Raw genomic sequence first — 23,300 nt, forward strand, 5'->3', positions numbered from 1 at the left:
CGGGTGGTGAGAATCACTGTTAGAAAAGACTTTCATACTGCAAAACTTCGCATTAAGCCCCATTTCTTTTTGTACATCCATATTTTTTAAGGACATAGTTCTTCACTTGGTCTTTTCTTAATATAAAAGAGGACTACCGATTTGTATCATTGTATAGGTCAACAAATCGAAAAGTGAAGCTTAAAATCATCCTCATTTTCTTCCAATCTCATCAAGTTGGAGTTCAAGTCCATAAAAAGCCGAAATCGCGAGTATGTAAGAACAAATTTCGAAACTTGAGAGCAAATGATCCCAAATACCCGAAGTGAAAAGTTGCTGAGACATGGAACAAGGAATGAGATAGGACCATATTGTGCAAACAGAGGAGTGCATCAATGGAACCAAATGTTATGGAAAAGGTTCATGCAGCATAATCAAAAGTCCTAGCCCAATTACATTTTGGCTTATAAACAATGTCCAATTCTTCTTCCAGTAGTTTTATCAGAAAATACAAAATTGGATCCAATTAGCTTAATGTCATCTTCTGTCTAGCAACATCTCTCTGTTACAAGAAAATACACATAAAACTACCATTACAAACCCAAGAATGCAGCATTTTATTCACTGAGTCAGTAACTTGGAATCACAGGCAACGATCTTGACAGAATCAACGACTTCCTGGCCTTCATCGCTTTTTAGAAGAGCATTTTGTAAGATGAAGGTCCAAACATTGTCACAGAATCGGTATGTGTGAAGATGCCCCTGTAGCAAGCGCATAGGTGGGAAGGAAAAAAACAGAGCTTTTAGCATTGAAAACATAGACATGGAAAATACGTGTAACATAACTTAAGGTAATGCGATGCTAACTAAGCAACATGACTAGTTAAAAAGACAAGGTTTGGATATATATGCAGGAGCAAAAAATTACAAGTAATACATGTAACATAATTTAAGGTAATGTGATGCGAATTAAGCAACAGCACTAGTAAAAAAGCAAGTCAAACAGCTAGCAAAAACCTAAGAAAATCGGAAAGCAGCTGTTATGAATCCAAATACAATAGGCCCAGAGATTTCAGGCCCAGAAAGCCCAAGCAGAAATGGAAAGTGGAAGCCCAAGATCGTTAATGTGTATGTGAGGAAATCCAAGAGAAATACACGTGATGGGGGTGGGGTTACATAACAGAAATGAATTGTATGGGGGGAAGTTGGTGAGAGACATTTCCACGTGACGAGCGACTAGCACTTAGCTAGGGAGAAAGATTTGTAACAGAGGTTTTTCTCTGGGTTTTATTCGTTGCAATACACTTGTGTTCTTGGTGTGAATCTATCATTTGTAGCCAGAAAAGCCTCCAAAGTGTACTGCACAGAAAAGTTCCATCTAAACCCTCCCCAGGTTGAATATAAACCAGATTATCCTACTATGTTGAAGGCAAAGAATAGCAAGATCCACTCAAGAGGCCAAATGAGGAAGTAGCAGATTCATTTTATTAAATAGTTTTACGAACGCCAACGTTATTCACTACAACCACTACAATAGCACTTAAGTAGAATAACTAAAAGGGAAGTTCAAAAGAATTGGAAGCACTCAGCAGGTACAAATCACCATGACTGACATCAGCCTGATGGTTTTATTTCTTTACGAGAGACTCATATAAAATACCACGGCCACAAAAGGACAGATTCAAAGTATCTACTACTACAGAAATAGGTGAGGGTCAATTACCCAAATTAACAGAGAACATAAACAACTTCCGAAAGCTATCCGTTAGAAAGAATGCATAACTTTTGGAACACAATACGAGCAGAGAAAACACAATTTTAAATTCAACAATTCTTACGACACGATGCCTTTATCTATCATGGTGGACCCAAAGATGGAAACTCCTATCTTGCTAGCTTGTAGAAGTAAGAATCACAAAATGGAAGAGAAACACAACCAAAAGAATGAGAGATGAATCAACTAAAGAAGGACAAGCCATGCATCGGAGAAAAAGACCAAGATACTGGTATGAAATGAAGTCCTCCAATCGACAAATAGCAACAAGTAAACATGTAATATATTGGATTTTCTAATTTCTCTACAACTACTCTTTCTTGACTACACTGAATAATTTTTTTCATTTCTTACTGACAAGATTTTTGTCTGAAGATTTGATTCAGCAAAAAAAAGTTAGAAAATAGAAATCCATTGTCGAGTTATGGGGTTCCCAATGAAAGCAAAGCAAATTACTTCTCTTAAAAAATGCTTCAATATCTAGGATTTGGAGCTAATATTTGCCAGGTGAATCAAAAAGTTCATAGTCTCCAAACTTAAGCTCCTACTCTCAAGAATTATATGGACCACAAATACTTGAATTCTCATCAATCTTTTGTGACCCCATGAACATATGGCTAGTGGCAGTACTAATGAGCAGAAAATATAGGAATTGGACTGAAATTTGGCTTCAATTAACAGCAGATGGCAGCGTAGACTTTGAAAACACAACTTTGGGCCTTTGGGAAAGCACTCACACAAGCATAATTAGAGGCATTGATGCCATGTATCAGCTTCTCCACTATCAAAATCCAACTCAATTACAAATCATTTGCAACAAAAATGAGGCATGCACGCGAGCATTTATAAACAGATTCATTCTCCCTAAAACGGAAAGCAATTGACCTTAATGGAAACCTTGCTCTTCACTTCACTTTCCAGAGCTTCAGTCATTGACTGCGAAAAATGAAGCAAAAAACTAAATAATTTATATTGGAGTGAAGCATGCACAAAAAACATTACAACAAATGATCATCTGCACAAAGATGCACTCATCTATACAGTTATATGGGATAATAACCTTCCCGTTCAACGGAATTAATCAAACTTCACACATCTTCCACAAGGGAATTGATTTCTCGTGGAAAGAGCCATGTCCTAACATAGCATGCGGGTATAAATTAAAAAAACCTTGTCGAATTGGATAAGAACTTGAATGGCAAGTTCCGGGCTGAGAGTTCCACCGGAGACCATCTGATCCAGTGTCTCTGTCAAGCACATTCCGATAGTGGATCTCCTGTATAGTTCAAAAGTCGCCATTTTTCGTGCCAAACAGTAGACCTACACACCAGTATTAAGCAAACTAGTTTACAATAAGAAAACAGTGCTAAAAAAACCCAACTGCAAAAAAAGAAGAGATATCCGTGCAATTTGCAGTTGAACGATCAGCACTTAATGATCAAGAAATTTAGCGGGTTCTCTGCTTGTGAATATAGAAATACGGAAATGTTTATGTAGAAGAAAGAGAGGACTCGTCCATCAAATTATCAGATTCATGAGGGCTCCTAGTGGTAAAAAGACAACATAACAGACGGATTAACTTTCAAGAAACAGAGATAACCAGAACCCAGCAACAAGTTCAAAAAAATAGCATAACCCAGTGATTAATTAATCCATCAAATACATGAGTTTATTATCACAAAACAGCATATTCACATGAAAAGAATAACAAGGAAATTCTTATTTTTTCCTTTTTCTTTTTAGACTTTCTCAAGAAATGGAAAAAGGAAAACTAGCCTTAAAAAAGAATCGAGAACCAACGATGACGGGAGCTTCGAAGAATATAAATTTACAGATTTTCCTATCTGAAAACAATTTGGAGATTCGGGTGCGAATGAGTCTAGAACATAAAACGATGAACTTTCAAACAGAGATCATTCATCACTCAAAGCGATCGAAAGAAGCCAGATCTGAAATTTGGGGAGAGGGAGTAGATTTGGGGATATTTATACCCTTCATTTTGTAGATGAGGAGTTATATAGGGGAGCATGAAAGGGAGAGATGGATAAAGACGATAATGCCCTCCGATATTTTCCCCTTATCTTATTCTATGTTACATTGGTGTTTTTTATATTCAATTTTTTTAGTTGTTCGTACGAAAATATTGATGGAGTCCAAATGTTTTTTATTTCTAAAATTTTCGAGCGAACATTTGGTGTGGTTAACGTGATGTTCGCGCGAATATTTAAAAAATATAATTGAAAAGAAGTATTTTTTTTGTGCATGATATAATCTCTCTAGGAGTAAATGAGCATTTCGTTATTATTATTTTTAATTAATACTAGTGATGCAGCACACGCGTTGCATGTGCAACATAATATATATATATATATATATATATATATATATATATATATATATATATATATATATATATATAATTTTTTTAAAAGGTGATTGAGTTTTTTTTAGTGTGAAAGTTCTGTATAAATTTATATCAAAGAAGATCAAAATAGGAAAGCAATTTTGGTGTGTTAATGCCACACCAAAAAGTAATTTTTCTAATGCTCTCGACCTTTATATAATAGTATTGATTCACTTAAATTTGGAGTGGGTATATGTTGTATGGAACTTTCATTTACACAAACAACATGGGTTTGTAAGTTATAACTTATAACATAGTCGTGAAAAATGGAGATTTATTTCATGTGAGCTCGGATTCCCATAACATAAAAATAAATAATTAAAAAGTCTCTGAGTCATTGTGATCTTAAATTTTTCGTTAAATTCTCTAAATCTAGGGATCACATTTTTTATAATTCATTAAATTTTACTAATAAATATAATTATCAAAATGATGTTGTATCAAAGTCGATTCAGTAAAAAAATGACTACTACATACATATATTGATTGGATGTAATTTTCGTTGTCTTATAGTTAATTACTTTTAAATTTGTTGTAAAGTGGAATTCACTCAATAAAAAAGCCCGCATTTTGCAGAGCGAAGGACACAAAAGGATCTTACTTGTCAATTGAAGATAATGCTAACAGTAGCATCATATTGCACCATAAAACTAATTGTAACAGAGCACGCTGCGAGTCTTAAAATATTTCAACACAAACCCAACTAATCATTCAGAATAATCAACAAGAAAATGATTATAACAGCAGAGATCGTTTGCTAAATTCGCCAAAAATACAAAGCTTGTTCAAAAATATCACAGAAATAGCGAATCTTGATTCACTCATGCAGCAGGATTGGGTAGCACTTTTGGCTTTGGTTTAACTTCTACTTCGTTCACACTGCGGACAAATATGGCGTCGGGCTCATGGCTGCAAAACAATATGAATTAAAGATATGAGAAGCATGCTCGGAGCAAGAAACAGACAGACAGAATACGGGGCCTGAAAATCAATGGTTAATCTTACAGTTTTTCTCCCTCTTCATAGGTGTAACTAGATGCAACAGCCAAGAGTCTTCCATCTCTGTTGAAGGACAAAGCTGCAATGCTTGTCGGGTACTTCGTGTACTTCATATCAAACAAGAAGCAACAAATATAGAATCAACCTCCGTAGCATCGCAACAAGGAGGGTATGTATAAAACTAGGTGTTATCGTGCTCTTACCTGGTACAACCTCTTTTTGTTGTTTCCGTCCCAAACGTTGACATAACCATCACAACCTCCAGTTGCAAAAGTGCCATAGCTACAGTTCAAATGTTGGCGTAAGAAATGGGTGGCAAAGTTATCTTTGGCAGGAGAACAAAACAATGACATCATTGATCCCGATTATGTGATTACCCAACTCAACCAAACTCTTTCCATGTATGGTGACACGTAAATCAGTGTGATAGTTCGATCATTTCATAAAGATTGCTGAGCATGCTTATCCAAGAATGCTTTAGCCTCTAACAGTACAGCCACATTTAATTCTTGTGCACATAACAGCTGTTTCTTTTATTAGCATGTGAGGTAAAACCAATAAGGTGAACTTGATAGCTCAGATCTGAAGATGGTGGAACAGAAAGAATAAAGATCAACTGCAGAATAACTTACATAGGGTGGAATGCAATGGCATTCACAGGGTAGACGATATCCCTTCCTGCTTCTGATTTCCGATGACATTTAAATGCGTACCTGGAAAAAAGACCATCAACAAAGGTAGCCTACTCTTCGTAACGATGCAGTAAAAAACCTATATAGATTCTGATCATGAAGGAATGTAGGAGCTCAAATACATTTATGCTACGTTGTCTTCGTTGTTCTAAAAATCTACTTATAACAAGGAAAAAGATCCAAGTCATTGTAAATAGTGTGAGATGATACATACTTTTTGGATTGACCAGCCTCAGAGAGATCGAAAAACTCCATTGCAACTCGACCTTCAACAGAGCTAAGAGCATAACCTGCAAATCTAAAGTTACACGTGAGAAAAACATATGCCATAGTCGATAATTTGCATATTTCAGTGAGAAATCATGTAAACACTAGAAACGAGGTTCCGAAACTATTACGAAACAAGATAGATTGAAAGAAAAATTTAGAACACAGCAATCCAAAATACTGTACGACAAGAACAGCACCTGTTCCATTGGGATAGCACTGAACACATCTTGTTTGATATTTCAAGGAAGATTCCCTTCGTTGCTCAGGTTGAGACATGTTTCGAAGATCATAGACATTTACATGTCTTCCAGCAGTTGCAACAACCAATCGATTGCCAACAAGCGACATAGAATAAACACGCTCAGGTTGAGAGTATGTACCCACAAGTGTGCGTTCCTGACCACTTGCTCCTCGGGGGTCCCAACACTTCAAGGTTTTGTCCCAACTACCAGTGATAACTTGGCCTGGAATAATTTGCAAGTAATATTTACCGATAATGAACAAAAAATATCTCCAAGTATGTCGCACACCGGATAACAGTAACGTGGAAATAGTACTACAGTCAAGTACTGGATTCACAACATTGTCACAATTTGGTCTACGTACCAAAACTGAGAACATTCGAGATTATGCAGGATTATACACGAAAGATCCCTTTATGGCTCTCTCTTTAGCTCCATGTCTAGGGGTCTTCCTCACTAAAAGGTTCTTTTCAGAAAACTCTATTTATTCTGTTGTGGATGGCAGGCACACCTATATTCCTTGGTTTTAATAGGGCTCCTTAGAGGCGTTGTTTCTATCTACTATTATCTAAAAATAATCAAGTTATTAATGACTGGACGGAAAAAAAATATTTGATCCAAAAAATTTTAATATGGATGCATACATCGTGTGCGAACGGACGCTAGTTTATATATATACATATACATAACAAAAAGCATGACTTTGGATTCATCAAAGAATCCACTTTTCAACCACGTCTTGAAAATATATAAATAAAACGAATGTGGTCAGCTTGATAATCCTATTTCCTAGCCCAAACTCCCAATTAGAAGAATATAATGTCAAAACTTGGTACATGGTCCATTTGAAGCAGAAAAGAAAGACATGACAAGTCTCCTCTGCTTACATCTTTTTCGATCATGTTAGATTTTTTAAGCCAAGATAGGCACACGAGGGAATAAAAGAGATGGGCAGAAAGAAATGCCTGAGATAAAGCTGCGAGACCAAGGAGCCTATTCAGTAGAGTTTTTCTGGATCACAATATTTCAAGCTATCAAATAGTCCAACAAATTTGGAACCAATGTCTAGGGAATTCTATTGGAGTTACGAAGGAAGTTCTGCACTTGGTAGCAACAAACAAATTATAGGAAAACCCACCAGTTGCATAGGAATACTCGACACAGCGAACATGAGCTTCGTGCCTCCCTAAAATATCCTCTCTGTTGTAGTTGAATACAAGCCTGAAGCATAGAAAGCAGAGTCTCTGTAAGCATCGTTGAATCACAGATATTGACAATACAAGGCTGATGATTACACAGAACAGTAAAATCAAGCAGAACAAATTCAGCATTCTTGGAGCTCAAAGTCAACCGATGCCAAGATGAAATTAAATTAAATAGAAAGCAGGGTTCTACAAGCCAAACGATAGATAATAACAAAGAAAGCAGGCTTCTACAGGCCAAATGATGGTCAAACAAATCAAATAGAAAACATGGTTCAGAACTGAAATCACCTTCTAACAGTAAAATCTGCGCAAGCACTAAACCCAGACGTATCATCATGGAAACAACAATCAAGCACCGAACCTCCGTGCATAAACTCTCCTCTCAGAGTATTGGCGCTGGCATCGTACAATCGAACACTCTGACAACCCACAGAAAAATCTAAAAATTTATAAATCCAGCATTTAAAACAAAAATAATTCCAACAGCTAAAAAGGTATTGCCCGCCGGTTACAAAGAACCGGTGAAAAAAAACCTTGTCCCATGACGAAACGAGGAGGTGGTCACTGTGGTTGGAGAAACGGAGATTGGAAATTCCGTCCGTCGGAGGGTTTGCCAGTTCGCGGCCGGTGGATGGTGGAGGCGCCGCCGTCATGATGATCGTCTATCACTAGAGAGAGAGAGAGAGAGAGATTGCAGATTTGCAGATTAGGGATTTTGAAACAATTAAACGACAGTGAGGGGGAATTCAAATTCAAATTTCTAACTGTTGGAACTTATTTATACTCTATAGTATGCTTCCGTTCATATGTTTGAACCTCGGAGGCTGGATTTGCATAAAGTTTAGGAATATATATTGTCTTTACCAACGATACTGATACAATCAGTTGTGTGTGTACAAGCAAAGGCAAAAGTCCAAATTCAATTGGGAGTAATAAAGGGTAACGCGAGTATTAGTTAATTTCAATATCTGTAATATGTGTCTGGTTCGACGTCCATAAATAACCGTGAAATATTTGCCCCTATATTTTAAAAATTAAATTTGAAATAAAATTTAACAAAATATTCGTATGAACATCTCACAACGCGTTTGTGTCACTGTGTATGATTGTCAAATAAGATATTTTTTAGTCGTCGTCAGCTCAAGTTCCGGAAAAAATGGTTAAAAATATTATAAGTTCGATTTCTTTTTTTTTTAAAAGGTTGACCCCGAAGGGGACCCCATTCCACATAAGTCAGAGGCCCATTGGCTCATGCGGAGGGTAAATCGAGGGATGTGCACGAGCGGCAGGGACCTGAAGGAGGGAGCACATGGCCCAATCCCCAGAGCATACTCCCCACAATATTTCAGCAGGAAATATGCTATAAGTTCGATTTCTTGTTTCAATACTAGGTTGACCATTCGTATCTGAATTTACCTGGTACAATTTTCGCAACAAGCATGATTTGGGCCACGGGTCTCATCGTCGCAACATTATATGGGCAACTGTTTAAATCGCGTTATTCATGAAACCCAAATCAAGCTAATCTAAGAGGCCCAATAAAGCCTCAATGGGCCTAACAGAGTAGAATGATCTCAAATGAAATGACACGAGCGAATAAATCAAGACTCGGGAAACAGAGAGGATTCAGTATCCTAAAAATCCAAGAGATACGAACTGGAAATAGACATTAATCAGAGCCAAATCCGATGATCTTATTTTATCTCGGCTCAGCTAAATTCGCACGGATTGAAAGTGTCTGAAACTGTAATATTTTGCTCCCGAGATCTCGATCTGGAAATACTCGGTTTCTTAGCCACTCCATGCGATGGTGGTCTGTAAATGCCGCAAGGTACTCTGTTTCTACGCACGCATCGGTGTATGTTATCGGTGTTTCATTTCAAATCCAATTTTGGTGAAATGTAAGACATGCATTTTGCTGAATTTAGATCCGATCGAGCTTTGAATTCTCTTTTACGGAGATGTTTTTATTGGCTAGTTTCTTTACGACGTGGGTTTTTGAGCACTAGATGATTTGTGATTCGAATAAAATTCCTCAATTTAGGATTTTGGTTATGTTATTGGTACGGTGCGAGACAGTCAATTGGCCGATTTAACTGCTCTCTTGCTGCCGTGGAATTCTGTATCTCGATTGCTCATTTGATTTATTAGTTTTCCTTGAACGCAATAATGACAATGCATTCTGTATAATCTGGGTTTTAGGCGACCAAGTTGTATTGCTTCGTCCATAAGGTACCCGTTTGTGGAGAATGTATATGCTTCCCGGAGCACCAAATTTGTGTGGTATGATCATTCCGGCCAATGCTTTCATTTCTCAGATGCCGGTGTTTGGAATAAACTAGAAAGGAAATTTGCTTTTACATGTTAGGTGAGGACTTACTCTGATTGGGTAATCGATGGTGAGTATGACTGGCCTCCTAAATGCTGCTATTGTCAAGCTGTGGTTGAAGAAGCAGCTGACTCACAGACCACTCGATTGGGTTGTTTGCGTAAGTGAACCTTCTTGGTTATTTACAGATTTCATTTGAGCAATTGTTTTAAATCGTTCTTCTCACTTAACCCATTTTTCCATTTTGCAGATATTATCCACACAAGCTGCTTAGTCAAACACATTAAAAGTTTTCCTCCACACACTGCCCCTGCTGGATATATTTGTCCTGCCTGTTCAACGTCTGTAAGTTCTGCCCAGAAAACAGTGTCATTTCTTATTGTCTTGTTACCTTGTTTTCATGGTCCATTTAAACCTCTTCACGCAACAAAGTTGTTCCTGCATTTGATTGTGCTATGTCATAAAGATGGCCATATTCTGAATCTTTTATGACCTGTATCATGGAGACCAGCTGTTAGTGCCATGCAACTCCTTATGGTGATGTATGTATGATGGTCAGGATGTTGATGAACTTCTTGCATGAGTTCTGAGTTTTAGATTTAGGTCTTCAGAGTTAAGCTTCACTAGTTCCTATTGGCATGAAATGTGTCCGTATACATTAATTTTTTTTGTATTTAGTTATTTTTATGCAAAAAATTACAGATTATATTAAAATTCAAGACTATAGATATTAATTTTTATAAGATTTTTTTAGAAAAATGTAAGGCGTTTTATAGTATATTTTGGACGAGTGGTGATATGATCATTTGTAATTTGAACAAAATTCAGATAAGATCGATATAATTTCACACATTAGTGAATTTGCAATAAAAAGATATAGTTTTTTTTTAAAATACCTAATACTAAATAAGATAAAGATATATTTGGTATTTAATAAGAAGCACGCACCATTATGCCAAAGGTAGTTAGTATAAGAATTTCATGCGTAATAATATGGTATAAATATAACAGGAGTAGTGTGTATCTTACTCAAAGAACCTTGGTTGTACTGGAAATTATGATTTCTGTGGTAGCCACAATTAGTTGTAAAAAAGAGGTTGATAACTTGTTTACTGTGGTATATTTCTCCTAAGTTTTTATCAGAGATCTGAGAAGTTGCGACTATCTTTACCCAATATAAGTTGATTTGTCATGCTTTAAAACAGATTTGAAAATAAAGTGAGAGATGAAGTTTAGTGGTGTGGGAAACTGCGATGCGCTTTGTTTGCACGATGAATTTTGGGATGTTTGAGCGGAACACATATATTGATGCAAACTTGGTTCTTTTTACATGTTAGAAATTTGTCTTTTACACTTTTATGACCATATTAAATTTATCAAGGCTATATTTTTTGCTATTAAATGAATAATGGGTATCCCAAATAATAGATAAATGGTCACATCAACTTATGAACTAAGTTTGTATTGGAAAAAAATGGTAACCATAATTACCTTGGATGAATTATTCTAGTTCAACTTGACATGAGACGAAGCTCTGGTTATTCTAAAGCAACCATGAGACCAGATTCTTCCATCACAGACATCTGTCTAATATGATGGCCTTTCGATTTTGCTCACATTAGTATAACTGCTTGTTCGCCGGTATGCTTTTGTATCTTGTCAATCATGTCTGACTGCTTGCAGATATGGCCACCGAAAAGCATCAAGGATTCTGGATCACGGCTTCATTCAAAACTAAAAGAAGCTATTATGCAGGTAAAATGTTGCACTTATCTACATTATAGCTTTGGAGGAATAAATTTATTCATGCCATGAGCTATGTAGCATGGACATGGCAAATTTTTTTTTTTCTCAAGTGTCGGACACGACACGGATACAAACACGACACGCAAATACGCGTGTCGGACACGACAAAAACCGTGTCGTTGACTTTTTTAAAGTTTGACCAGTCAGACACGGCTCGGACACGTTTCTGGACACGTTTAAGGCTGAATTGCAAAAAATTAAAAGTTTCAAGAGTTAAATTGAAAAACAATAATTTTTTGAGGACTAATTAATAAATAATTGGGCCTAAAAAATCCCTGCATCATTCATTCCTTCTTCAATCTTTCTCGTTCCCGTTTCTTTCCTGGTCTTGTTATTTCATCATCGATGAAATATGGTTTTCTATTCTAGTATTTTAAAATTTTAATACTAAATTTATATATATATATATAAAATATTTTTTTATAGTTTTTAATCATCGCCGTATCCTAGCCGTATCGTGTCTTATATTTTAAAAATTTTCCGCATTGCCGTATCCGTGTCGTATCTGATACGATACCCGTACCCGTATCCATGCAACATAGGTCATTACATTTTGGAAGATGAACTCTGAATCTTTTAATAAGGATCGTTCGATTTTAGCGGGACACATCTATGTGTGTGCGTGTGTATGGTTTTCCATTTTGTATACCTAACAAAAAAAGAAGGCAAACTGAGAAGGATTCATGAACCTTGCAATTTGAGCATATAAAATTAACTGACTTACCCTAATGGCCTAATGAAATATTCTTATCTGAAAAAATATTCGGCATACGATATCACACAACCACTCTGAAAATATTCAATTTTTTCCTCTTATGTTCCCTTCTCATTCTTGATTGTATGGCATGTGACAGTCTGAGTGTCTGACTTAGTAATAGGTTGCACAAAGCTGAATTTCTTGTCTTCTGGCCATTCTCTTCCTCTATGTTCTCTTTGATGTGCTCGTTTATATCTTTATTATAATTTCTAATCACTACTCACTAGATGATCTTGTGGGCGATGTTTCTTAGTGTTAGTGAGAAGGGTGTTGTAAGCACCCCGGCAGTAGGGGGACACATGTCTACAGAATTTGATTTTGTTCCTAACCATTATAAAATTTGTGACTAATCTACAGTGTGCTTAAAATACGGTTTTTAATGCAAGTGACCAATCAATCATGCATCAAAAGATCTTTAATTCAATTATGCACATAACTCTTCATAATCTTTATGGCATTTTTCCTTACAGTCGCATCGCCTACAAGTAAAACTGAGTTGGCTTTTCCTAAAAAAAAAGAATTGCACTAATTTGTACATAAGATCTTTGATCTTTCCTATCTCATCCATTTCCGAGGCTGGCTTGTTATCCCGTTTAAATTTATAAAATAATCACAAAAACATAGGCCAACGTAGAATTATTTAGTTGATTTTATGGATCAAGTAAATCAACTGATTTGAATTAAGATTAATAGATTGAGCAAAATGAAGCAATAGACTCATAAAAAATCATAAAAATGATTCTCTAGAGTGAGACATTTGGTACAAGAAGATGTTCCATAGCCAACTCTTTAAAAAAACCTTAAAATTTTTAAGTTGGATACTTGGATTTGTACGATACATTAAAATAACTAGCATGATAATGCAAATTAGTACCAATGTGAAGTTTATGTTTGTACTTTTTCAGACTTGAAGCATATTCATTTTTTTTAAAATAATAATTTGATTTTTGAGTTTTACCAAGGCCATGACTTCAAGTGATGAAACTTTACATGTATCTTCTCTCTCAGAACATATTTAATTTTGAAAATGTAAATAGTTTTTCTTGATTGAGTCAAAACCAACTAAACAAGATAAAGTGGAATTAATATCTTTATTTTTATCTTATAAATTTTGACCAAGCTAATTGATTTCTACTTTTGAGTGGGGCCAGATACAAGAAACCACATAATTTTTCACCCCCAGGAACTAAACATCCCTCTGCCCTTGGTAGTGAGTGTGTATGTGTGCGGGTATTGGGATTGGGAAGTTTCTCCGTCCATCTAAGACTGGCGCATGTCCTCTGTTTTCAGACTGGTTTGGAGAAGAACTTGTTTGGGAATCATCCAGTTTCATTGCATGGAACAGAGTCTCGAAGTCCTCCACCTGCCTTTGCTTCAGAACCGCTATCGCATTCCTCTGCTACTGGAGGTGGAGAATACCCTGGTGGTGTTTTGTCATCTGTTGGAGAAAATGCAGCTTCTATTGCAGCAGGCTATGCAAGACCTTCAAGTTTAGACATTGTGGAGATAGATGGACCTAGCTCAGCAGCATCATCTTTGCCTAATCATGAGTCCAATTTCAAGAAAAGCTCAAGCCCTTCTGGTGTAAGATGTCTTATTTTTGGCTTTAGTAGCATTCGTTGTTTACCTATTTCATGTTCTATGCGGTGTTTTCGATGTTCTCTTAGTGGTTTCTTGCACTTTTCTGTTGCCCAGCCTGGTGCAACCACGAGAAAGAGTGCATTGCAAGCTGAAAGGCAGAATTCTGAGTCCTCATATTTTGCTGATGATGAAGATGGTAACAGGAAGAAGTACACTCGAAGAGGTGATGATCTTTAATTTGCTGTTCCACCCCTTTTTGTTGTTGCTTTCGAGTAGAAATGCTAATCAGTAAGTGGAAGGAAGTACTTCTGCATGTCCATTCAGAAAGGTTTCATCCAGCCCTTGCTACACATGAAGTTAAATTGCAGATTATCTTGATTATTTTTTGTTTTTTTTAGTAAAAGATAATATCCATGAGCTCTATACACAAGGGATTAAGACCTAGCTCAACAGGGAACTCTTTTATCTTTTAGTTGAAACGTTCAGCTGAGATTAAGATCAGGTCAGTTTGTATTTATGTGGCAGAAGTTGGAAATAAATATCAACCAAAAAGTTTTCTCAATAAAGTGTGTGAACGATATTCGAGGTTCTCTCTCATTAACCCTCTATTACATCTATCAAAATGGGTCAACAAGGTTGGAAGAGACAAAAGAATATTATGATCTTAACAGTGTGTTTAGAATCATGGAATCAAACATGATTTGGTGGGATTTGGAAATTGAAATTGAAAATATCGTTTCAGTGCTTAGCAAAATGAGATTTCAAAACGGGATTGGTATTTGATGGAATTTCATGGTATTTCATTTAACTAAGTGAAATCCTAACAAAACTGGTCGGATTTCATGAGATTTGAATTTATAAAATAATAATAAAAATTAATGATAAATTTATATACTTGTAAATTTTAAGTTTTCTTCATATTTTCTTACAAAATATCATTTATCCAAATTTTATACCATCAAATTCCAAAATATATTTTACCTTTTTGTCAAACACCAAAATGGAATTTCAATTTCATGGAATTAAAATCCAATTCCAATTCCAAATCCAAATCCAAATTCAATTATAAATTCTATTTTTTAGACATCCAAACACACCGTAACAATCAACCCTTGACTCAAGGTTGAACATACATTGCCTTTAGCCTATATCTAAACTTGATCCCTGAGTCTCAATTCTAGTTGTACTGTAGATGCTACTTCACAATCTTTTGTATTTGAAATTAACTGTACCTAACTGTAGTAATGTTGCATGATTTTGTTAGAACCTCATTTAAAAATATCTTTTATATCGTGAAAATTTTGGGATCTGACTTTATTATTGTTATAGTTGAAGTTAAAGTTACTTCATTCAAGTGTAATTATTTACCTATATGAAAAGGTAAGAACATTGTGCGATAGTCACTCCTTTCATTTCTGAATTTAGGTGGCTTTGCTCTGTCTTCCGCAAATGCCCAATGGTCTTTCCGTGTTCGTAAAATTAACATGATACGTGTGGTTGACGCCTTGGTATAACACGGAAACTGTTGTTCCATGTCTATTTCTAATCAACATGCTGGTGACTGGTCTTCCACATTTTGAAGTGGAAACCCCGTTCATCTTGGCTTAAGCAGTTTAATGAAATCTAGGTATACAACTAAAAGAGGACATCAGTTTGATTTGTCAGTATACTTTTGATATAATTAAAAATGTGCTATATATGTTATTTCATTTTCATTATCGCCAGATAGATTTTTTCTGTCTTTTGACGTTCCAACCTAGAATGTCGTGCATATGAAGAGTTGATTCTTATATTTGAAATCAAGAGAACTCAACAAGGTCTTAATCCTTTTGACTCATCTGTAGACGTGGGCATTATGGCTGAACCACATAATATTTTGTGTTGTCTGATCTCTCTGCTCTCTTATTATTCCAGAATTTAACTCCAACTTACTGGATTTTTTTTATTTCAGGCACATTTCGCCACAAGTTCCTCCGGTCATTGCTGCCTTTCTGGTCAAGTGCATTGCCAACTCTACCAGTGACTGCACCACCTCGGAAAGACGTATCACATGCAGATGATGTCTCAGAAGGCCGTGTGCGACATCATAGGTCATCAAGAATGGATCCAAGGAAACTCCTTTTAATTTTAGCTATCATGTAATATCTCTTACTCTTTCTTGTTTTTATGTTGCAGCATCTGTTGCATTTATTCCTTTTCTGTTAAATAAGTCGCTAAATACATGTACAAATTTTTGCACATCTGACCTCTCGAAGAAGGGAAGAATAATTTCCATGTTTTGGATGCAGGGCGTGCATGGCAACAATGGGGATTCTATATTACCGAATTTCTCAACGTGCTCTGGGCGGCGAAGAGTTACCTGATGAAGAGCCTCAGTAATCAATCTTAACAAACTCATGCTAGTGAATCTGGTGATCTTCTGATTGCTTGTTATAGCGATGTTGCTTTAAAGATTGGGGTTTTTTTATCGGCCAAAATCCGATTGTTTCGCGTGGGAAACTCGTAAGCATTGATAGTACTTTTTTTGGCTGGAGAAGATATTATTAAATAGATTGGACTAGTGCCCTTAAGATTTTTTTTTTGTATTTGTCCCTCCCTTCTGCTTGCCTCTATCTGAACTTGCACTCGATCTTTCGATTTCCAAGGCAATTTCATTGTTCCAGTTTGTCAGCGTTTTTTCAATGTAGTGCGTTTCAGCTCGGATAGAGTTCATGTAGCTAACCAGCGACAGTTTTAGGTGATGTTTGATATTGTTTTTAGGATTGTGAATGAAAAACTCAAAAACGTTTCTTAGAAGCATTCTCAAACACTACTTTAATAGTATTGAGTTCTTTGTTGTGTCGGTAGCTGGACGTTTTACATTGTTCGGGAATTTACAACATCGACTTAAATAAGAGATTTGTGATAAATCGTGATTGGAAGATACAAATGGTTGACTCAAAGAACACAAAAACTTTTATTAGATTTTCTCATGGATTAATTTTGTGAGTTATGTGAGTTAGTATTTTACTCGATCCAATTTATCAAAAATATTAATTTTTATTTCAAAATTATTTCCACTTATTGAACTTTACTTCAGATTATGGATAAATATGAGTTGATTTCAAATTGAGAATGGTAACATGAAAAGGTTGCCTTGATCAATTTGAGGTCGATGTTTGGTTGCCTTATTCATTCCATCACATGAAGGATGACATGACTTCCCCTATAATCATTGCAACAAATGTTAGAGCAGTCTCCATATGCTAAAATCGAACTAATCACATCTTTCATTGAGTTTTTGTTATAATTGGATCTCGAACTCGATATCTCGTCTCACACTTGAGATTTTGATACTAGATTATTTACAAGTCATCGGCAAAAAAAACTCACATTTAACCACACTACATAAGTGAAACTCATCCTACGTAAGACATAAAAATCTCAAGTGGACTGTTTATATGGAAATCTTTTACATATTTCCTAAAGTCCATCAGCACCAAAGAAAGTGCATCAATTTTATAAGTTAATATCAAAGAAAGAACTAGTTTTGTAGTAGTATGTATACGGGACAGGTTGAGGCCGACCCAAAAGAGGTGGGAATACGACTACTCCCATTGCTGAATTTCTTGACGTTGATGTATGGATGAATACAATTGCCCAAAAATTAAAATTGCATTTTTTTTATTGTCAAATTACTTAAAATATTCATTGTACTATGTTCAAAAAATATATATATATATTCATTGTACTTCATTCACAAGAGTTGTAGCATTATTTTAGTGTTTGACATTTTAAATGTCAACCTCTCGCAACTTGTCGAAGTCATCTCCCCCCTTTTGAATTTGCTCGACTGAAATTTATTTCTCATCCTATGAATGCCATTACTTCCGACTCCGCGAAACTCGTCACGAATCGTCTCGAGTTCTACTCATTCTTGTGTTAGTTTCCAACGTTTGTTTGGGAATTAGTTAAATGTGTAATAGTGAAATTTATTTTGATCATTGCGATTTTTAACAAATTCTATTTTTTTTTGTCACATTTATTAGTTCATCGTGATAAATGATTGTTTCACAAGGGATGGGACGCGGAAATTGGAATTGGTTAATAATGTCCACGACTTGATGAATAGTTTAGTTAATTGGTTAGTTAGTTAGTTCACAACAGCCACTAAATTTAATAATTTTTATTATTGTATTGTACATATTATGTAAGGAAGTCATATTTTTCAAAGTCTAATGGCGATAGTGATTACTTTTAGCTTCCCGATGAGTGCATTTCTGCACCTAAGGTGCCTTGTTTTTAGGTATAATGAAACCAACAAGTACAAGTAATCGAGTCTTTAGTATATTCAATTTCAAGCGACATCAAAGTTTATATTTTATGTATGTGAATGTATTACATTTATATCTTTAAGATAAATTTATCAAATCTCACTATATAAAATATGAAAAACTCCTATGAAGCGGTCTAACGGGTTAATTTTGGGAAACGGATCTGCGATGTGGTCGACCCATTTAACGAATATAGATCTGTGACATTGGTAGCGCTTAATCGTGTCACGCCCAAATTACCCGACTCAATCAGATAAACAAATAATGCAGTAGTGTGAGTAGGGATCGTTCCCACGAGAAAAGGTAAATTTAATGTGTTCTAAATAAATAAAAGGGGATTTGAAGTTTGAGATTAACTACTGAAAATTTTAAACAATTAAAATTCACTAACATGCAAGATTGAATAATAAACTTGGAGAAATCAATAAGAGGCAAGACTTGGTATCGGTCGACTACACCCTTGATATTCATTCATTCAATCATCGATTCCCTAAAAATAATTAGTCCTATTAAATATTCGTCACTGAAAACTAAATTCTTGTTTCACCGTAATTTTAGTTAATTAGAAAACAGCATTCTAAATTAACCCTTACCAATGAATTAACCCGATAACAGCAATCTAGATTTAAATCCACGGTAGCATTCAAACTAGTAATGTAACGCCCAGAAATTCGGCACGTAAATCCGCATGCATAACTAGGGGATTTAATAATTTTAAAATAATGTGAAAATGTGTTAAATTAATTTTATATGTTATTATGTGAATTATGTGATTTATTGGCATGTTTTAAATATTGGTTCGGCATTTAAATCGGTATGATGTGATTTATGAATTTATTTGAGAAAGTTTATTTTATGATCGCGTAGGCGGGGCCGTGGACGGACGAGATGTTATTTTCACCCAAATTCTTTTATGAATTTTTAGGAGCTTTAAAATATTATTTTAAGGTATTTTGTCAAGAAAATTTTAGTATTTAATAATATATTTATTTAAGGATTTATTTTTAGCCAAAATAAGTCATTTTAATGACTTTTATTGATCTTTAAAAATCCTTTAATTCTATATTTCGTGATTTACTATTATATATCAGATTAGTAGATATTTTTTAAAAAGTTAAAAATCTTATATTTATGTTATATTATCTACTTAGTTTAATTAGTGTAATTTAATTTATTCTAACCTAAAAACCCACCTTCCCTCACGTTTTTACTCTCCTAGCCGCCATCAAATAATTATGCTTTTCCCTCATCACGACACACACATCTCAGAAGGTTTTCCGAAGATTTAAACAAGCTTTTGAAGGTCGTTCATCCACGTGATCCTCCTACGCATCGACATCGGGTTTTTGGGATATAAAACTTCACAAGGCATGTTTGATTTCCATTCTTGAACACCATTTGGATTATATTAAACTATTTTTTTTAAAAGATGAATGATGAGATTATGCGCATGTGTTTTAGATTAATTTGAATGACATTCTTCATGGCTCATGCTTGTTTTCACGTTTTATGCATGTCCCGATTTCTGCATGTTTTTGTCCATGATATGTTCGGGTCTGCTGCACCTGGGTTCGGGGTCCTAACTAGAGTCCCTAGGGTCGGTATAGTGGGGTGGTTTGTTCATGGAGAAGGCTGGAACCAGGGTTGGGCGTGAGAACTCTTCTTCGGTTCGGCGAATTTCCCGCAGCGGCTTGATTTTAAGTTGGGGGGCTTCGGTGGGTTCAGGCAGGGTCTTGGCTTGAGCCAAGCCTGGTCCTAAAGTTGCGCCTGGACCCTGGGGTGGTCCAGGTGTCGGAGCTCCGGCCGGTGCTGGCCGGAGCCGGTCAAAAAAAAAGGAAGGGTTGTGACCTGCGCATCGAAGCAAGGAATGAGAGGATCGGGCAGTTCATGCTGAGTTTTGGCTTGAGTCTGGCCTAGTCCTAAGGTCGTGTCTGGGTTCTGGGGAGGTTCAGGGGTTGGAGCTCCGGCCAAGGGTGGCCGGAGCTGGCCGGCCGAAGGCATGCAGCAAGAACTGCTCACGGCCGAGGGTTAATGAAGATGGGTGATGGTGTGTGCATGTCGTACGTACTGTTGGGAATTATAAGTGGGCCGTGGGTTTGGGTTGTTCTTGGGCCGGGCTTGGGTCCTTGGATCCGGGTCCGGTTCGGGTCTAAAATGATGGGTCAAATAATTTTAGTCCGGGTCTAGATTTTTATTATTTAGGCTCGGGTGTTTTTTTTTATTTTAATTAAATAAGAGATTAATTAACAATTAATGGGTTTGGGCTTGATTAATTAATTAATTGGACTAGTTTAATGGGATTAAATAATTAATGAAGTGAGCCCACTAATTTGTCATGGGCCGTGTGATCCATGAGAATTATTGGGCCAGGTTGTGTCGGGTTTAGTAATTTTATCGTTTAATTTATAAGTTAATGGTTAGTTAATAATTTTATTAATTTAATTTTAAGTTAATTAGTTAAGGGGCCTAAATTATGTTGTTAGTGAGCCCATTAGTTTCTCATGGGCCTGGGGCCCATGAAGCTTAATGAGCCAGGTCAGGTTGGGCTTTTGGGTTTTTGAGCCAGTCTAGGAAATTTTGAGTTAAGTCTAGTGGTCAGCAGCTCGAACAAGTCCTTGGAAAAATAAATGTCCGTAAATATATATTTAATTCATGCATGCATTTTTATTAGATATATAAGTATTATTTTTAAGAAAATAAATTAAATATATATTTACGGGCGAATTTTCATGAAAATAAAGAAATATATGAGAATTTTTATGTTCATGCATCATTAAGAATTTTTATGATAATTTTAATTGCATGTTAAGAAAAATATATTTTTATGGAAGTTGAAGTGAAGGTGGAAAGTGATGTGGTTGGAGGCCGGGATACCTGGGCCCGGTGACCTTCCTAATGATGTATAAGTATGATGAGCTTATGGATCCAGCTGAGAGGGCTGGTGAAGTAGCAGCACAGAGGTGGAAATTCCACCGCCGCGTACGTTGGTTTATAGATTGATCAATCGCTTAGTATGATGCCACCGACATGGATACGACCTGTTGAGAACTAAAAAATGATGAAAAGTATTTAATGAGATTTATTAAATATGATGTTTATGTTTAGCATGATGATGAAGCATTATAATTATTTATTCATGTCTATATGCATATATTTTTAAGATCATGCACATATAATTATATTCACGTATTTTATATGATGTGTGCTGGTGTGTGGTTTCATTTTGTTATATAAGGATAGAACGTGCTGAGCCTCTAGGCTCACTAGATTTAAATGGTGCACGTGAGCAGATTATTAATGAAGTTAATGTGTTCCCGACTGGCGGCGAGGGCGTATGAGTATCCAGGCGGCTAGTACCCGTGACCATCGCTCAATTATGAATTTTATGTTGAGACTAGAACATTTATTTCCGCATAAGTTTTATTATTATATATATTTAGTATATGCATGGATTTTTGATTTAAGTATTTATTTTCTAAGTTTTCATGAATTTTTGTGAAAGAAATATTATTTAGGAGTTTTATTATGGAATTCTTATAAAATATTATTTAGTATTTAATGTTAGGTATTTATTTTCATGCATGTACTTTTGTTATTATTTATGTTTAATGTGTAGATATATATTAAATTAAGAAAAGTTATTTTTAAGTATTTAATTACATGCGAGTACTTTTATTGTATTTATTGTGTATATGTATTTTAAATTAAGTAAAGTATATTTTTTTTAGTACGATATATATATGTATGTGCATATATATATATTTATTATTTTATAGTTAGAGAGTTATTTTAAAAATAAAAAAAAAAAAAATTTCACTAGAAGTTCTAGGATGTTTCATTTGGTATCAAAGCCTTGGTCCTTGGAGGGTTACTAGCCTGCTACACGGAGCTCAGAAGCCGCACTGCCAGTCTGTAAGTTTTAAGTGTTTTAAATTATGATTTATGCATGGGACACAGGAGTTATGTTTTTATTTATTTATGAAAATGAGAATTTAAAGTTACGACAGTCTTAAAGTCAAAAATATTAGTTATGCATGGCGATTTACGTAAAGAAATATGTGGTGGTACAGAATGCCTCCGAGACCAGTGAACAGACGTGGGGGACCTCCACCTCCACCTCCACCTCCACAGAATCCTCTTTCAGCATTGGAGCAGGCCAATGCGAATATGATGGTTGGGATTACTGCTCTGTTGGAGCAGCAGGCGGCACGTCCGAGGCTTTCACACGATGAGGATGTGGCTGAGCGGTTCTAGAAGAAGGGACCCAAGGAGTTTACAGGCACCACTGATCCGCTCATTGCCGAGGGATGGATCCGATCACTAGAGTCTATCTTTGACTACATGGGGATTACAGATGTGGACAGAGTCAAGTGTGCAGTTTATATGATGAGAGGGGATGCAGCCTCGTGGTGGGAAGGCGCTGTTAGAGGCATGAACCTACCTACTTTGACTTGGATAGAGTTCAGACGTATGTTCTTTGCCAAGTATTTCACTGAGGATGTGCGCAGCCGCATGATCCGGGAGTTCATGAGTCTCCGTCAGGGGGACAAGTCTGTGGTGGAGTACATTACACAGTTCGAGAGGGGGTGTCGCTTCGTACCCCTTATTGCTGACAGTGCACCGGAGAAATTGAGACAGTTTGTTGATGGGCTTAGGGCGGACATCAAGCATGATGTACGCATGTTGGACGTCACCACTTATGAGGCAGCGGTGAGTAGGGCACTACGATCCGAGGAGGGTAGGAAGGATATCTTGAGGGAGCAACAGAGGAAGAGGCAGCTACAAACATCGTACCATGAGTCGTATCCACAGCGGGATGCAAAGAAGCAGTCTACTGGGCCGTCGAAAGGCCCAAGTCCACTGAGACAGCAAGGAGCTATCGTTCCTCGTGCAGAAGCACTACCTCTCTGCCAGAAATGCCAGAAGCCCCATCCAGGACCGTGTATGAG

General features: G+C 36.2%; 3 protein-coding genes across 4 annotated transcripts; 1 reads left to right on the forward strand and 2 right to left on the reverse strand.

Moving 5' to 3' along the window:
* Positions 1 to 387: 387 nt before the first annotated feature.
* LOC140864504 (transcription initiation factor IIA subunit 2) lies at positions 388 to 3,721 on the reverse strand. Its single transcript, XM_073268731.1, has 4 exons — positions 3,530 to 3,721; positions 2,924 to 3,073; positions 2,639 to 2,689; positions 388 to 741 (listed from the first exon to the last, which is right to left on the reverse strand). Exons 2-4 carry the CDS (start codon positions 3,050 to 3,052, stop codon positions 601 to 603), a joined length of 321 nt encoding a protein of 106 aa, XP_073124832.1. The 5' UTR covers positions 3,053 to 3,073; positions 3,530 to 3,721; the 3' UTR covers positions 388 to 600.
* Positions 3,722 to 4,765: 1,044 nt separating this feature from the next.
* LOC140865137 (mitotic checkpoint protein BUB3.1) lies at positions 4,766 to 8,459 on the reverse strand. 2 transcript variants are annotated; one of them, XM_073269658.1, is made up of 10 exons: positions 8,350 to 8,459; positions 8,099 to 8,233; positions 7,854 to 7,984; positions 7,499 to 7,581; positions 6,316 to 6,582; positions 6,063 to 6,138; positions 5,789 to 5,869; positions 5,360 to 5,438; positions 5,163 to 5,263; positions 4,766 to 5,066 (listed from the first exon to the last, which is right to left on the reverse strand). In XM_073269658.1, the coding sequence occupies exons 2-10, from the start codon at positions 8,216 to 8,218 to the stop codon at positions 4,979 to 4,981; spliced, it is 1,026 nt and encodes a 341-aa protein (XP_073125759.1). In that variant the 5' UTR covers positions 8,219 to 8,233; positions 8,350 to 8,459; the 3' UTR covers positions 4,766 to 4,978. The 2 variants fall into 2 exon arrangements, with proteins under 2 accessions (XP_073125759.1, XP_073125760.1); XM_073269659.1 differs by having other exon boundaries at positions 8,340 to 8,432.
* A 730-nt stretch (positions 8,460 to 9,189) lies between these two features.
* On the forward strand, positions 9,190 to 16,703 carry LOC140863500 (uncharacterized). Its single transcript, XM_073266965.1, has 9 exons — positions 9,190 to 9,396; positions 9,768 to 9,848; positions 9,934 to 10,054; positions 10,145 to 10,239; positions 11,578 to 11,649; positions 13,748 to 14,041; positions 14,153 to 14,261; positions 15,990 to 16,176; positions 16,327 to 16,703. The coding sequence occupies exons 1-9, from the start codon at positions 9,373 to 9,375 to the stop codon at positions 16,415 to 16,417; spliced, it is 1,074 nt and encodes a 357-aa protein (XP_073123066.1). The 5' UTR covers positions 9,190 to 9,372; the 3' UTR covers positions 16,418 to 16,703.
* Positions 16,704 to 23,300: the final 6,597 nt, after the last annotated feature.

The sequence above is a fragment of the Henckelia pumila genome, chromosome 4 (assembly GCF_033568475.1).
Source record: "Henckelia pumila isolate YLH828 chromosome 4, ASM3356847v2, whole genome shotgun sequence".
In the NCBI taxonomy this organism is placed as follows: Eukaryota; Viridiplantae; Streptophyta; class Magnoliopsida; order Lamiales; family Gesneriaceae; genus Henckelia; species Henckelia pumila.